The sequence below is a fragment of the Nannospalax galili genome, unplaced genomic scaffold, assembly GCF_000622305.1.
Source record: "Nannospalax galili isolate Female #2095 unplaced genomic scaffold, S.galili_v1.0 scaffold955, whole genome shotgun sequence".
Taxonomy (NCBI): domain Eukaryota; kingdom Metazoa; phylum Chordata; class Mammalia; order Rodentia; family Spalacidae; genus Nannospalax; species Nannospalax galili.
The window spans coordinates 1,041,514-1,059,647 of record NW_008336901.1 but is presented as its reverse complement, the minus strand read 5'-3'; the positions used below and the strand labels follow the sequence as shown (position 1 = coordinate 1,059,647).

The 18,134-nt window shown below is 35.8% G+C and overlaps 1 protein-coding gene across 3 annotated transcripts in view; it reads right to left on the bottom strand.

Annotated features, from left to right (window-relative positions):
* Positions 1-1,198: 1,198 nt before the first annotated feature.
* Kcnt2 (potassium sodium-activated channel subfamily T member 2) overlaps positions 1,199-18,134 on the bottom strand; it is a 405,448-nt gene continuing 388,512 nt past the window's right edge. For all 3 annotated transcript variants that reach the window (XM_008831578.2, XM_008831577.2, XM_029562800.1), the window contains 2 exons: positions 5,518-5,602; positions 1,199-2,469 (listed from right to left, as the gene is read on the bottom strand). In XM_008831578.2, the coding sequence (XP_008829800.1) occupies positions 2,358-2,469; positions 5,518-5,602 (197 nt within the window). In that variant the 3' untranslated portion in view covers positions 1,199-2,357. The remainder of the gene's footprint in view (positions 2,470-5,517; positions 5,603-18,134) is intronic.

Genomic DNA, 18,134 nt, shown 5'->3' with positions numbered 1-18,134 from the left:
TAATTATTTTAAAAAGGCAACAGCTTCTTAAAAGTCTTTTATAAGCATATTTTAATTTTTAAATAACCAGAAAGACTAGTAAACTATCATTATTATAGCAAGCAAATATGAATTCTTTCAAATATTAAATTTGGGCTAATATTCATAATCAAAAATAATTATTTTAAGTTATGAAACAAAATTTTTAATTTTATAGGAAATATAGTTGTATCCTAGCTTAAAATCCCAGTCTTAACAACTATCATAATGCAAAAATACTAAACTTCAGGTCTCATTGGGAAATAGAAGATTTGTAAAATCTTACATTTATTCCTAAAAATAACTGTAATGGAATAAAAAATGTCAACTCAAAGAAATATCATAGTTGAATACTAATACTTTAGTTTGAAACAAGATCAATAAATTCATTATATTCTCTATTACATATATCAATTCTGCTTTCAATTTTAACATTAAATGGTGTGTTTTCCACATGTATTTCATGTTTCTAACATATATACACACATATGCATACAATCATTTAGTTTTAAGGCATGCTCCCAATTTTATGTTAATTAATTCTAATTATACTTCTCTGAAGACTAGAGGGGATCTTTCTGTTTTGAGGAAATTCTTGATGTTCATACTTTAAAATGTGGGTGAGGCAGCATACTGATCATAAAAAAGGCAGTGTATAGCCTCCAAATGGCTATTAGCTTTGATTCCATGTTTCTTGCTTTTATTTTCTGTATAATTATTGAAAGAACACCAGACTTCATTTTTAAAAACTTCATTTTAAAAATCCTTCCCAATGCTCACCTTCATTATGAAAAGAAAACACATACATTTTCTTACATGGTCTACTTTAGGTTGCACTGAAACTCAGTGTCAGGTTCAAGAATAAAGAAATATATAAAATTGAGAATTAAAAAAAAAATTTGGAACACCTTAATACACTGTATGATCTGGCCAACTATGTAAGCATTTCCCTGTGCTTTTGGGCCTCTTTATGTAGAGGAAAACTCAAGACAAAAAATGTTAGTGTCCCCAAAAGTCAATTGATATTTGATATACAAATATCTTTTAAATTCTGAATAATTCACATTAAATTTAAAAGACAAGCTCAGCTTGGTGTTGCATGCCTTTAATTTCAGCACTCTGGAGGCAGAGGCATGTGGATTTCTGTGAGATCAAGGCCAGACAGGTCTACATAGCAAGTTCTAGAACAGTAGGGGCTAGAGGGAGACCCTGTTTCAACAAAACGAAACAAAACAAAATTGAAAGACAAATATTCATTTTCAATGTTCTTTCCTTACAAAGCTAAATTATAGATATGGTTGATCATTTTTATATTAAATCAGACTTTATGAGTATGTTTGTGTGTGACTATTTAATATCAAAGACATATGGAGGATGATGATTAAAGTTTTGAAGTGTCTTTGTGTTCCATAAAATGTGTAAACATTCTTCTTTAGACTTCAAAGTATTTTTCTAATGAAATTTGCTATATAGCTAAATGAAAAATGCTAAAGCTAACAGTAATAGAAATCATTACTGCATATCTGACAATCCAGTGAATATTCCAATTCTGATATAAAAATTAACTCAAGAGATATATATTAGTTTCTCTATGCTAGGCATTGTTTTTTAGGAAAACAAATATTTTCTCTTCAGTTCACTTTTCTTGGTATAATATGTATACTAGATGTCAAGTTACCAAAAAAACTCAGATGCTTAAATTTTCTTTTTGTGTGTGTTTATCTTCTGTGTAATTAAACATGCTATAAATATCTCAAATACTAAAATGAACACCACATGGAAAGACAAACAAAAATTGACTCTAAAGATCTATTCTAAAGCAAACCGTGAATCTTGAAAAAAAGTCAGACATAAGTCTGTGGTTAATCTCTAGCCAGAGATAACCAGATGTTCTTGATGAGTTCAATTTTATAAAGCATCAAATTTAAAGAATGTAATGATACATTTAGCTGTAGGAGGAACAACAATCTTCTATGTCCTTGTAAAGTACAGTATTGTTAGATTTCTTTAGTTTATTTTCATAAAATCTTAGCAACTTTTAAAAATTGGCTTTATACAGTTCAGATTATTCTCAAACAGTTAAATATCAGACTGTAACTTTTGTGATTGAAATTGATTTACAGAATTACCCCACTAAGGAAATTCAAATATTAATGAGGGAAGTATCCATGAACAGCACATTATGTTTCAAAGGGATCTGTACTTCTAATAGAATAGATTTTTTTTTAATTCTGGAAAAAGTGAGCAATCAAATACTTTCCTTACATATTGTTAACATCAGCAACACCTTAGAAATTCCAAGAAAGATCCTTGTAGAAAAAAAAGTCTCTTTCTTTGTATCAGAGTTGGGTTTCCTCCCGAGAGTCTTGAACTGTGGCATGGCAGATGCTGTTTTTTCTACTGGGTTCACTGTTTGGAAGATAGGACAGTGGATCTGGTCGGATTAAGTATCTAACAAAAGAAAGCAAAGCAAAAAACTGTGAATAATTAATAAATTCAGCATAAATTTACAGTGACACTTGAAATCTCTACTTCATAATATGTTCTGTTTTTACTCTGTAAATAACTGGTGGAAAGACTGTTTAATTAGCCTGTAAAAAATTTAAGGGCCATTATTATCTTTTTTGTACCTGAGATGATTACAAGGGTAAATGCTAAAGGATGAAGCATTGCCGATTCCTAATTAGCATCTAGCAACTGACTAAAGATTTATGATTTATTCAGTACCATGTTCACTTGCAAGTCTTTATACTGGCTCCTTCCTATCAGGAAGATCTACATTGTAGCCATCATTGCTGAATTGTTCTTAAGATTTTTTATTCATACACATAAGAATTTGATTTAGAGCCTAGTGTGGTAACTCACAGTTTTAATTCCAGCTCTCAAGAGACCTAAGGCAGGTGGAACTTTGTGAAGTCAAGGCCAGAATCACCTACATAGATAATTTCTGGTCTGCCAGGGCTACATCTCAAGAAACAGAATTTGATTTAGGTCATTTAAACAGTCTTTCTAATTTACATATTTAATTACTATTATGGTGGATATTATGCCTAGATAACATTTGAATAGCTGGAAATAGTTTCATGCTGTGAAATGATATATGTCATTACCACATGCTAGCAGTTCAGAATACCAAAGAATAAAGTCCAGACTTGACCTCTGCTATACAGAAGACTATAGCATAAGTTTTGAAGCAATGTAAAGAAGAACAGGAAATTTCAAACAGCACCAAAACAGAAGAGAATCAGGGAATACTTTATTAAGGAATTTGGATTGAGTCTTTCATTACAGCTTGAGAGTAGCAGAGAGATCAATTCCAAATTTACACAGTGGGTGCAAAGATGAAGTGCTGTACCTGATGTGTTTAAAATGTGAGTTGTGGAGGTTGGGGAGATGGCTCAGTGGTTAAGAACACTGTCTACCCTTCCAAATGACCTGGGTTTCGTTCCTAGCACCCACATGGTGGCTAACTACCATCAGTAATTCCAGTTCCAGGGGATCCAGTGCCCTCTTCTGGCCACTGCAAGCATTCTATGACATTAATGTACTTACATCCATATAGACAAATCACTCCTCCACGTAAAATACAGATAATTAAATAATAAATAAATCAAAAACAAAATAAAATATCAACTTGACCAAGACAGATGGTTAGACCACATAGCAGTCCTAGGTAAGTCAGAAAGAAAGGTAGGATAGAGGTAATAAAAGGCCTTACATTTTATACTTTTAATTTCTATTCCAAAGGCACTTGTAAGCCACAAAGGGTGAGCAGAGTAGAGAAGTAAAAGAGTGATATGCAAAGCAGATTTCTCAGATAATCTTTTTCCAGGTGAATATGAAAGTAGAATTTAATATTACTATGTTAATTTTAGAAGAAGGCACAGAAATGAATGGGGAAACAACTTAAAATGAGCACCTAATGAAGACTGTTCTTTCCTTTTCTAGCCTAAAGGAGAAAAATATTCATAGGACTCATCTCTTAATAAGTATGAAAACTAATTCAGAGCACTGAAATCTAGTTTCTTTAATCACATAACGGTTGAAATTAGTGTCCTTGGATCTATTAACTGGGTCTCACTATCTATGCACACTGCTTTATAATTACTTTAAATTTCAGTAGCATTGTAGATCGATGAAGAAAACTAATAGTGCACATTAAGCTTTTTAATGGCATTTCATCTAGTGATTTACTGTTTTGATTAAATTAATGCTGCTTCTTCATTTGGAATGAACTTTTAGAAGTGAATTTTTAGACAAACAAAAAGTATAAGTATAATCCATTATCATCTACCAAAATCATTGATGTTATGACAAACATTGATTCTCACCAAGCACATTTCTTAGGTTCTTATTTGATCTGTTACATGTCATGGTAAATATGACAATCAGTCATAGCTTTGAGTCGTAATAAATTTCTCTCAATGCTATAAATGCAAATCACTACAATGATTTGAGGAATATATTTCTAAAGTTGATGTTTAGCTTAAAACTACCAAAAAATAAGAGTGTGCAAAAAGCAGGAAATTCTCTGAAAACATTCCTAGTGTACTATATATATTGTAACATAAATGTTTTAGTTAAGGATGGGAAAGTTTGGAAATCAGTTGAAGTAATAAACATATATATTTGATGGAAAAACCTGTTCATAGACAAGAGATTGACAATACCAACTTAAAACACTTCAAATAATAAGGTACATAATTATATTATACTTAAGAACTCTAAAATCATACAAATAAAATGTCTAAGGGAACCAATATGATGATCATAATTATAAATATTTAGAAAAAAATGAATTTGGTATTAATGTGGTAGATTGGAGAGTCCATAAAAATTTGTTTTTAATGCCAGGTGTACTGGCACATGCCTTTAATCCCAGCACTCCCAGAGGCAGAGGCAAGAGGATCTCTATGGGGCTGAGGCCAATGTTGTCTTTCAAGTGACTTCCAGGCCAACTGAGGCTGCAAGGAGACCCTGTCACACACACACACACACACACACACACACACACACACACACAAATGCTTTTTAACATAATGATTACATAGGAAAGGAGAGATGTAGATATGGATGGTAAATAAAAAGCTAAATTTAATTATAATAATTCATTAAGTGAAGACTTCAAGATGGAGTTAGGCACAGCATAGATAGACTGCTTTGTGGAACTTTGAAGATATTTATAACTACATGCTGTGGGATAGTTTATTTTTCCTTTGAGCATTTCTTCAATTATTCTATAGGTTTTTTATTGTTTTTTCCAAGCATATATTATCCCATAAATTGTAGAATTTTTGTCACTCTTTGCTTATTTTTGTCTTGTCAACAAATCTACATTTTATAGTTTCATATACAGAGACAAAAAATGCATATTCTTACTTTTAAAAATAGGTTTTTCTAATCATTTATATAATGAGAAAAATAAAGGAGTATAATAATAAATAAAAATATGAATTAATAGTTTATACATGTTTAATGTGAGACATGAGATCAACTTACACAACATCATTAAGCTCAATCCTGGTGTCTGGAGATGGGTTAATCAGGATATAGGAGAGCGTGCTTTGATGATCATTCATTTCATCTAGAAGATAAATATCATTTGTTACATAGTTTACACAAGTACAGCAATTACTTGTGTTCAAATCCCTTTACTGTAAGCAATAACTTGCTATAGTTTTGTTCGCAGAGAGACTATGTATGTAAGTTTGGTTTCTCACATTATTGCCGTTAAAAATATCTGATAAATACTAACTTTTTATTCCAATAGATGATAATGTATCAAATTCTTTTCAGCATAACCATAGTACCATAGCTACATTCTGTCCTGAAAACTATTATAATCCAAAAGGATTTCTACTAACAATGGATATTTACTTATTTATTATGCTTTATCAATTATTTTTTAAAAACAACAAATAAACAGTCATGTTAAAGAATGTTAACATAAGAAATTACCTAAAAGGAATATAATTAGAATGTGTTTAATGGATATTATATAATTGTACATAAAAGCCATAAATATGTCTGACTTCAAAACACAAGATATGTGATAGAAGCAATTGTACTGCTTTTTCCTTGTTTCAGAATACAAACAATTCTGCTAAATTAATGAAGCCAATGTGTATTAGAATCTCTGCCTCTAAAATGGTATTAAATAAACCTCATTTCTTTAAAAATACCTGACCTTGAGTATTTATATTATAGCACTGGGAGCTCACCAACAAAACAGGGTATTGAATTTAAAAAAATCAAACAACTTTATGGGTTCAATATTTTAGATTCCAGGGGTATTATAAAATGTAAAATAAAGTCGTGTGGACACATACTTCAAGTAACAAAATTCCTCAGAAAGATAAAAGTCTGTAGCCAGGGATGATACACTTAAAACCATACTCTGGAACATTAATAAGCATATTTCTTGAAAGAAATGCAAAATTATTCAGTTTCAGGAGGCCATCAATTCTTAATAACTTCATGAAAGTTCTTATTAGGCCAGCGTAGATGAACTTGATAAACATTTTGTTGCACAGAAGTGTTATTTTCTCAAAATAATGTTACTCATCACATTATTCTGAGTAGAAATGTGTCATCCTAATGTCTTAATAATTTCAGTTATAGTTCCATTTGATAGGAAAATAACTTCAAAATCTATAAATCAAAGTCCTTTCACAGGGCAGATCAATTGCTGGATAGTTGGGTTTATCAGTAAAAATTAGTATAATCTCAAATTCACCAAATTTATATTCAAATAAAGTAATACATTTGGCTGTTAATCTATAGCATTGATACAAAAACCTGCATCCTGCTATAAGATCTAAGTTGTCGGTAAAACAAACAAATAAACACCATTGGGAACCATTTCTATTTGTTAAACCTTGAAATCATACCTGAGGACAGATAGCTAACTCAACAAGGTGGACCTTGGAATTTCAATTAAAATATAAGGCTGTTTCCTACAAATACAATGCAAATCAAACTTAAAGCATACTATACTAACATGAGATTATCAAAATCATATATCTCAAGGAAAAGCAGGTTTGGTTCATATGTTCTTTTCCGAGAAATGTTTCCTTTTGTGTGAATTATAACAACCTATTTTCAAAGGAACTGAAATTGATGGTTGTATTCTGGACCTAAATCACAATGCTGAAATGTAGAAGCTCTACTAGAAAAACTCTCCATTTCACTTGGCTAGGAGGAATTCAGTTCCTTAAGTAAACAACAGTATCACTTAACTGTGATATAAGAAAACCAATTTAAAAGATCATATCTTCTTTTTCTTTAATTTTCTTTATTTTTATTTTATGTGTATATGTGAGGCTGCCAGATCCTCTGGGACTGGAGTTATAAACAGTTGTTAGCTGCCTTGTGGATGCTGGGATTTGAAACAGGGTCTTTTGCAAGCATATCTTCTTTTTTTAGTATTTTATTTATTATTTTATTTTATATGTATGAGTCTATTGCCTGCATGTATGTGAGTGCACCCATGTCTCGCAAAGCCACGGAGGTCAGAAGAAGGCTTTGGATTCCCCTGGAACTGAAGTTAATGACAGTTCATAGCTGCCATGTGAGTTTTGAGAATCAAACCTGGGTCCTCTGCAAGAGCAGAGTGTGCTCTTATAACTGCTGAGCCATCTCTCCAGCCCCAAAGATCATATCTTAATATAGATGCCCAATCTTTCTCAATCATTAACATACTATTATACACCGTTCTTTGTTTCTGGAATCAAGCAAAAATCCAGTGGAACCTGGATTTGATTATTGTAATACTATCTAGATAATTAAGAGATTTCCAGTAGTGAATAGAATCATCTTGCCGATATTTTGGTTTACTCAATTGGCCTATTTAGCATATCATGCTGAACATTTTTACTTGGCATCGGGCTATAGGAATTCAGTGGACATTTTAGTAATATGTTCAATTCAATGACATCATATGCTTTAGCTAAAGACATGATAAGACTACATTCAGAACTAGAAATTCTGGTTTCTTTCTTCACTCCTCAATGACTTGTCATCAGGGAAGAGGAAAGATACCTTTTTGATTAAGGTTAAAAGTAGTTGTTGAGTTCAAAACGTTTCTCTCACTTTCTTTTCTGGCTGCCTTGATAGAGTGTCCATTCTGACCTGCTGTTCTCTGCTGCACTTTGCTGGAAGGCCTGCAGGGATCTCTCCTTCTTGATTTTGCATTTAAGAATTAATGAGTAAGGTTTTATACAGTCTATTGTAGATACACATCAAAGCTACATTCAACAATAATTTTATCAGTCACAAATTTGGTGTTTTGTCTTAATTAGCCATTATCTGTAGTTATAATCTAATTATTTCTTAATTCTGCATGGTTGGAAGTGTAGTAGGATTAATGGATTTTTAAGAGCTTGTCATTATGATTATAGTTGACATTAGAAAACAAGCAAATCTGTCTTCACAAATATTATTATAATCCAATACTTACCAGAAATATATTTTCTTTAAATTTGGTTTCATGAAGCAAAGATCCAAGATTGAAATTTCAATTGGAATATAATGATATTTACTCCAAATACAGTACAAACCAAACTCAAAGCACACTATGCTGACATGAGATTATCAAGACCATATATCTCTAAGCAGGTTTGATTCATACGTTTCTTTTTTTTCTTTCTGAAATATTTTCTTCTGTTTTCCTACCCCAAAAAAATGCATTAAGAGAATCTGCTATGAATGTACTCACTGTGCCCAGATAGCTAAACTCTGACCTCAGCAAACTGAAAAATGCCATACAGTACAAATTACTGTCACTGAAATTACTTTTTCACACACAGTGGAAAAAAGACAGAGTTCAACAAATGGTCCTGGAAAAACTAGATATCCACCTGCAGAAGAAGGAAATTACATTCATGTCTTTCATCCTATACAAAACTCAATTCAAAATGGATCAAAGACCTTAATTTAAAACCCAAAATGCTAAAACTTCTAGAGGAAAGCATAGGGGATATACTGCAAGATATAGACAAGAACTTTCTGAACAGGACTTCAGTATGACAGGAGCTTAACAAGTGGGACAACACAAATTAAAATGGCTCTATACAGCACTGAACACTCTTAAAGAGAGCAGAGTAAGCTGTATATACATCACAGACTCAGCGATTACCTAGAATTTATGAAGAGTTAAAAAAAATGAAACACATTCCAAAATGCCTATTTAAAAATGAACTCATGAAATGAGCAGTTCTTAAAAAAAAGAAACGCAAATGGACAATAATACTTTTAAACCTCTTAAACAATCCTAGCCATTAGGAAAATGGGAAATGAGGAGAATGGGGTGGGTTAAACAAATTTAAGATGTATGGAGAAGACTTGGGAACCCCTACTAGGTTGTAACCTAATTAAAAAATATTTTTCTTAAAAAAGATTTGAACAGAATTATCCCACTTAGTGGCCAATGCTGCTTTTAGAAAACCTGATTTATTAAATGAAAATCTCAGTGCTAGTCATGGGCTACTACCCTGTGAATTACTAGTCAAAGAGGTCCCAGAGGCATCCAAAATAACACAGGCTTTTGTCATTGCTCTTGTTTCCCACCATAACTAGATGGTAAGACCTGTTCCTGAAGATATCACACACTTTGGTTACAAGAAACATGGAAATAAACTTTGAAGTGACCAGGAAACTCTCCCTGGTGGGTAGCTTTCATAAAGCTGGAAGGTGCAATGTAGGCTGCTGGGGGAGGAAAGGTATCAGTGGTCTAACACAGCACTGCACACTGCATGCAACAATACTAACCCACCAGGCAAGATGAGGTTCTCCCTGCTGGTGCAATAATGGAAAGACTGTTTACAGGTGTAACTAATTGCTCTCTTGATTGGATTTGTGGCCTATTCCACTAGAGGAAATTCATGGCTAGTACTGTGAATATGATTAAAACCCATGCCTGGGAAGTCATAGGCCCTAGAAAACCTACTGATGATGTTTCTAAATGGTCATGTGGTCAAACTGCCTTATAAATAATTGTGTTAATAGCCATGGATCTCTCAACCTTGGTCAGAGAAGCTTCTTATGGCAATGGACAGTGAGTAATAAGAGCCGTAAATGTTCAAAGTGTTGTGAGTAAGTGACTGTGGGTGCTCAGCCAGAGACAGGGAATCTACACCAACAAAACCACCTCACCAAGGCTCAGGGAACACCAACAGAGAGGATGCACAACGGATATAAGAAACAGACGATGGAAGGAGGTGTGTGAAATGCTGTTCTCTGACCTGACATGGCTGTTGCATACCTGAACTCACAGCAGCTGTGGTTACCTGTATCCAACCTTCACATGATCAAGCCAGTTAAAAATTACAGCATGAAATGGGGAGGGCTCCTGGGGCAGTTGGTGGCTGCTTGGGAGGGAGAGTCACTTTTCTTTAGGGGTATGGTCACTGGTAGTTGTCCCCATGCCCTACTAGATGAGTGATTAAACACTCGTGCATATGGGCAGTACTAATTGGACTCAGTGGATTAAAAAATAAGTATATAAATTATAAAGAGATAACATAGGTGGGGAGGAAAGGTGGGGGGGGCTCCTGGAGGAGGTAGAAATGAACGGGTTCTTTGATTTTTTTCACATCAATAGTTTCTATCCTCTCTTCCAATTATTTAGACTACTGCTTTTGGGTTGGTGTGTTCTTATTTTTATAAACTTTTAATTAATTAATTAATTAATTTATATTTATTTATTATTTATATTTTATGTTTATAAGTGTTTGGCCTGCTTAGATTTAACTGCATCTTGGTCATGCAATGCCTGTAGCATCTAATTTGGGGGACAAGCAGGTGATCAGTGTCTATCCTGGTACATTGAAGTTCAGGTGCCAGAAAGAGGTTAAGTGAAGCCACTTCCTGTGGAAGAGGCAAATGTCCCATTAAGGTCCTTATATAGTGGAATCAGAGTGCCAGAAGGATGGGAAGTGAGGGCTCCCATGTCCTCAGATAGTGAGGATGGTGTGCCAGAGGGCTCTAACGATAGATAGAGGAAGCAGGCCCTCTTGGATGGCACTGGGATGACAGACTTCAAATGCCAGAGGGAGGGGAATGTGAGCATTCTACCCACAGAGCCAGCAAGTAGTCATTGAAGGTCCTCAGAAGACAGGGTTAAAATGATTGCTGGAGGGAATGGAGGGCTCAACCTGTAAAACAAGATGTTGAGCCATGCAAAGTGAGCAGCAGGACTTAGGGGTGATGAGAGCAGAATGCCCAAGGGAGAAGGTAAAGGTTTTCCTTGTATTAGAGTGGCCTGAGTCTTACAAAGTTATTAGCAGGAGTTCTAAGGAGGTAAAGTTAGGGTGTTCAAGAGAGGAAAATGGGGAAGGTTCTAGCTGGCAATGTGGGTTACAGAGGACCTGTGAAGGCAAGCAGGTTTGGGGGTGCCTAAAGGAGGAAAAAGGAGGACACTGTCTGCTCAGCAACACAGGCAGGGATGAAGAGAATGAGGGATTTGGGGGGTCATCTGGGAAGGAGGCATAGGTTTAGGTGGCCTAAGGAAAAGAAAGAAGAGGGCCCTACCAGGAATGTGGTCAGGACAGAAGGGCAGAATCATAGATAAGGCTGGTATTTTTAATATCCACCTATTTTCTGACAAAGATGCCAAAATTACACATTAGAGGAAAGATAGTATCTTCAACAAATGGTACTAAGAAAACTGCAAATCCATATGAAGAAAAATGAAATTAGATCTCTGTTTTACTTTGCACAAAAAAAAACAACTCCAAAATGGATTGAAGACCTTAACGTAAGACCCGAAACTCTGAAATTCTTGGAAAAAAAAAGGGAAAATATTTCTAGATACAGGAATAGGCAAAGATTTTTTTCTCAATGAGACCCCAGTTGCACAGCAACTATGTTCAATAATTGACAAATGAATCTCAAGATGTTAAAAGCTTCTGTGCAGCAATGAAAAAATGAAGTGAAGAGATGACCTACAAAATAGAAGACACTTGGGAGAGACACGAAAGTGGAAGCAAACCTGTAGGCACTCCGAGGGAACTGATGGGGAGATGGAGGCCGAGGAGGTCGGGAGAGGCGGGAATATGCTCACCAATCACAACACACACCTATGAAAGCTTAAAACAAACAAAGACAAGGGACTGCATGACTTGATAGTTTTTGAATCAGGGTATTAGGTAAATAAAGGTTCATTACACTATTCTACATTTATTAATGTTTAAATTTTTCTGCACTGAGCTTAATAAATCAGTTGAGTTTTTGGCTTAATAAAAGATTTAGGAAGAGCATGGCACTGTAAAGATTTTTTCAGGAAATTCTATTTTTATTTTGTCATAATTCTAAGTGATAGGTAAAAAGTTGGGGGGGGAGCGAGCAGATGGAGGAGGCACCGAGGCACAGATAGAACTCTCAGCAGGATACAGCTTTATTTCCCATGGGACATGTTTCCCTTGGGGAATGGAAAGATGTCAGGCCACGGGTTGTGAGCTGGGACTTATATACGGGGCTTTAGGGTGCAGAAGTGGGGAGAGTTTGGGGGAAAAATCAAGCAGGGGGAAGCCGGAAAAGCAGGGCTTGTAAACCTGGCTCCGTTCAGTCTGCCAGGCAGGATCTGGGTCTGGAAGTGTTTACTTTTTCCCTCTTAAGATAAGGGAAAAGCTGTTGTGATAAACAGCTTCTAAAATCTCTGGTTAACAGGTAGAATCTGTTTATCTTGTCTTTGGAGATCAGAGGAAAGGCACACTGCTTCTCAGCAGAGTTTGTTTGACTTGACTTCAAAGGCCAAGGTGCTTATCAGCTCAGTTCCCTTTTTCGAGCTCCAAAAGTCCATAGGTCCCTGTTGGGGAGGGGGGAAGCTGCTGCTGTTTGGCACCCTAATACTAAGAAGATGATTTTACTACTTACTATGACTGAAAACGATTCAACTTCTTTTCAAAATTCTTACCAAAAACCATATTTAAAAATATATACCATCCTTCCTGCACTCTGTCCACCTTCTAGCCTCAGGCCCAGGCTCCCTCCTGCTCTTACACCTCAGATCTCTGGACTAGCTTCCCAGCCCAGACTACCTTAATTCTCTAGGGTAGTTTGTTAGACCCTCCACAGGATGTCCACACTCTTTACTTGGCACTCTTTACTCTTTACTTGCCCCTGGCCTCCTGACCTTCCTGACATAGACCTGCCTATCCCCTGGTAACTCAGCTCCCACACACTGCGTCTAGATTCCCCTGTGTCCTGAGCAAGAGGTAAATGAATGAACTAGAAGCCTAAATTATATTAAGTGAAGTAACACAGACTCAGAAAGCAACTGAAATATGTTCTCCCTCATTTGCATATCATAGCATCAACCCCTTATTTATGAGTACATATCCTGATGTAACAGCAGGGACTAGGAAAATGGAAAGGAAGTACTGAAGTAAAGGCAAAGAAAAGGTCTGAGAGAGGGGAGAGTAGGAAACAGATGTTACCAAGGGGAAAATAATGGAAATGGGAGTATTCAACTGGGAAAGGAGGAGGAATTCACCTTGGGGATAAATTGAAATGGGGAATTCAAGAGGGGGAGATAATAGGAGACAGGTGTTATCAAAGGGAAAATGGGAGCTCTTAGGGGAGGGAGGAGGGAGGTTAGACAGGGAGAGAGAGAGAGGAAAGATAAAGTTGAGGTGGTATAAAAGGCCAGAGGGAAATGTATTAACTCAAAAAACCCCTGAAAAATACACATACAATACCTGAACATGAGTGCATGTGCATAACTGGAGGCTGTATAACAGGAACACAGTGCCAAACAGGAGAAGCCTCCCTTCGAGCTGTTGGTCAGTATAGTCCAAGGGATTCACAAAGTATACAGGCTAATGCCACAGCCCTTGATTATCTCCCAGAACTTGAAAGTAAGACCCTATTGCTGAAGACAAGACATACTTCAGACAGAGGACTTGGAGAAATGGAACTGGAACTGACCTGGAAGTCTTCTCCCTGAAGACTAACTCTCATAATTTTAAAAGATACTATGCAAGCTGTTAAGGGAGAAAATCAATCAATCAGCTCCAAAGACGAATAACCGCAAAGGTTGTCACAGCAAACTATCTCTATTGGGGCAGTAGTGCATTTTTACCTAGGGGGTGGGTAATCAGCAGCTATCTAATTAGACTGAAAGCCCTCTCAGTGGAAGGGAACTCATGGATGACACTGTAAATATAGCCAAACATACATGGCTGGAGAGGTCATAGATTCTAGAGAAAACCCTATCTCTGTCATATTTCTAGACAAATGAAAATTTTAACTGTATGCTGTTCGGATCCTTTTATTTATGGACAAGTGTACTGTACACCACTCATCAAAGAAGCTTCTTTTTGTAACAGGTGGAAGCTATTGAAAAGTCCCACAACTGGTCACACACAGAGAATATATATGTCTGAGAGATTCCAAGACCTAAGTGACACACCTACAGTGGAACCTTGACACTTAAGGCTCATGGAACTTAGCAGAACAGGGCAAAGAGAATACTCATACATCCCTAAACTCTCTCCAGTAAAACTTCTTCATACAACATGGTGTGATGTACACAGAAGGCCACAACTGGTTATGTTTTAAAGAATAAGAGACTGCATAGTGTCTGTCTCTGTATAGTACTCTTATGTTAAGCCTCACCCACCCATAGCTCAGGGACCATTGCCAAAGAGGGGATAAAAACACAGTAAAAGCCAGTGTTTGTCCATGAACATAAGGAAACAGGGGCTTTCAGGACACTGGAAACCTGCTGTTATGAACTTACAATAATGGTGACAGCATGCACAAGACCCAGGCTAACTCAGTCAGACAAAAGTCCAGCATAGAACTGGGGAAATGGGGACTCCAGTTAATGAACTTGACTGAGAGACAACTGGGTACAAATGCTTGACCAGATAGGACTTAATATATATGACAGAATGCATGAAATCTGGAGGGTAAGGGCTATGGGGGATTGATGGGAGAAGCGTTCTGACTTTGATTAAGATATAAGAAATGCACAAAAAATCAATAAATATATTAAGAAAAAGGACATGTCATATTTGCATTTCCATATTTCTAACTAAAAGAGCTCTGACTCTGTTCTTTGATAATTTTTAACTTCTTCACTAAGGGCATGGTCTTAATACTCATTCATGCCTTCTCACTCTGATTTTGAAAAACTTTTCTTCCTTCTGCAGTTCCCATTCAATATCTCCACTATTTCTCTTGTCTCTTTTCAAGCAATTTCTTAGAAAAAAAATTTACTGTGGCAGAAAATGTTCATCATAGCTTTATACCTATTCTTTTATCTTTTGATAAAGATTTGTGCCACTAAAAAGTGAAAAATATATCCTTATCAGTGGAATAGATTGAAGGTTATATGGAAAATTGCTTAGTTTATATATAAATTGTGTGTATGTGCGTCTGTGTCTGTGTCTGTGTCTGTGTCTTTGTGTGTGAAGAAATCAGACAACAACCCGGGGGTAGGTCCCTTTGTTCCAGCTTGTGTGAGATGGAGCCTGCTGTTCCCCTGGGTCTGCCAGGCGAGCTGGCCATGAGCTTCCAGGAATTCTCCTGTCACCACTCCTCATCTCATCACAGTAGTACTGGGTTTAGAGATGCAAGCTAGCATGCTTGGCCTTAGGTGGGTTCTGGGAAACTGAACTCAGGGCCTCACATTTGTACCAGCCCCTCGTAATATAATCTTAACCAAGGTAGCAATTATTTCTTCTCTGCTCCCTCTCATCTTCCTTTTCATTGTCACATGAGAAAAATTTTTTGCATTTCAATATCACTTTGATAATGGAAGCAATTGGAATGGAACAACAAAAGACAGGATTTTCAATACTTCAGGTCCCCAAATCAGTAATCTAACATTTCAAATGTATTGATTTACTAAAATTAGTTTTTTCAACTCTAAGCCATGCTTACCTTTCCTGTTACTCACAGTCAATGACAATATATTTAAATCTGCCAAGCAGCTACTATCACTATTCAAGCCACTCAAATCTAGGTTAAGAAACATCATTCAGTGCACATCTATTATTGTCACCAAAGACATAGTACTCAGTGTTTGATAGCCTCTGCAAGAAAAAGCATTCCCTCTGCCTCAGCTATTTCATATCTATATTCTAAATGTTTTAACATATTTTTACACCAAGGAGCACATGCATGTGGCATTTCTCAGTAATTTGGGAATAATTCAAACCTATTATGCTTGGGGGTGATGAGTCTGAGTGTGGCTCTGCTAACCCAGCCCCACCAGGCCTTCCGGATTCACTGGGGACCAATGTTGTGAGTAAATGTGTGACCAACTGGTCCTCTGCTACTATGATATGGCATATTCTTAAAGTAACATGGTTATAGATATCGGAACTCTTTTAAATAACACCTTTTCTTCCTAAAACATTGCAGAAATGTGGGACCTAGGATGTAGCTCAGTGCTGTGTGCTTCTGTAACAGCCCTTGCCTTATATACTCCTGCAGTTTCACTGATATATAGATGAATACAGACTCAATTCTATATATACATTACTGACACCAGACTGAAAAATGCAGCTACTGAGAAGAACAGAAGTCTTCCCTGCATGACTATCAGAATATATACTTTAATATTTTAATTCCTTTCATCTTTATTACTATTACCATTTCAAACTCAATTGTTCATTTTTTTTTGAGAAAGGCTCTTGATATGTAGCCCTGCCTGTCCTTTGAATCATGATCCTCCGACTTCAAACTCCCAAGTGCTAGTAGTACAAATGTCCCAATAAACCTAAATAAGTAGCATGTGTCATCTTGTTATTCTTTCTTCCTCCATATGCAATGAAAAAATAATATCCTTAATTGTCTCAGAGCACCCAGAATTACAAAACAACAACAACAAGAAGTAACAACAAAACCCACATTATGACTCACAAACTGTCAAGAACGTAAAATTGTTTGCTAGGTGGTTAGTTTGCTTGTTTGTATGATACGGTCCAAAATGACTACATTTTTGTGAATAAAGTTGAGAAACACAAAAAGTGACTTAGCAGCATGCAGAGTATCTGTAGATGAGGAGAATGCTAGATCAGAGCTTAACACTTTACTAATCATTGTGCTGTCTGTCTAATATTACAAAGTTTTAGCCTTCTGTTGTTTGACTAATATTAAAAAGTTCTGGCCTTCTGAAGATCTAAGGAATCTTATGCTTAGAGAATACATGTAACCAATGAATAGTATAATATCATATGTGATTTATTAATTTTATCATAGTATATTATAACAAAGTATATTATAACAAAGGTGTTATTCTTTTTATTTTATACAGGAGAAAATTGTTTCCCAGAGATTAAGGAGTTAAACTAATATACTGATCTGATATTAGATTATGAGTTGTACAAGTGCAGAGCTCTTGTCAGGCTAGGCATAACTCCTAGTATCCAGAAGACTATCTGATACTTAGATGTACTCCAATGATGTCTGTTAAATGGATGAATTATGGGGAGTTGGTAATAAGTGGGAGGCTTAAAGTCCATGATGTTTTGGTTCTAAATCCTGCTTTTATAATCACTGAGACTGCAGGTACTCAGTATATGGTTATAGAATGGATTGCTACATCTTTGTATAGACCACTATAACACATAAATATAGATTTTCAGTCTATAAGAAATTGAATCACAGGGCCGGAAAGATGGCTCAGCAGTTAAGAGCCTTGGATGCTCTTGCAGAGGACCCAGGTTGGGTTTCCAGTACCCACGTGGTGGCTAACACCTGTCCTTTACATCAGTTCCTGGGCATCCGATGCCTTCTTCTGGCCTCTGCAGGTACCAGGTATGCATGCAGTTCACAGGTGAAAACTCATACACAGAAAATAAAAATTGAAAAAAAATTTTTAAAAGAAATTAAATCATACCTAATGACGCTGCTCAGTGAATTTCAGAAAGAATATTATTTTGTGCTTTTAATTTTTCTTAATATGATGTATCAAGTATGGTTGTATTAAAATGACTAGCCACAGATGACGTTTCACTATGCCCAACTGCAATATAATTACAAATTTCAATATAAGGAACTGGAGCACATTTCAACTATATGTCCTTGGGCAGGAACTTCCAGCTCTGAGACATAAATTCATAAAAAGTAAATCATGTCACCCACCTGATCAGTAAGAAGGAATT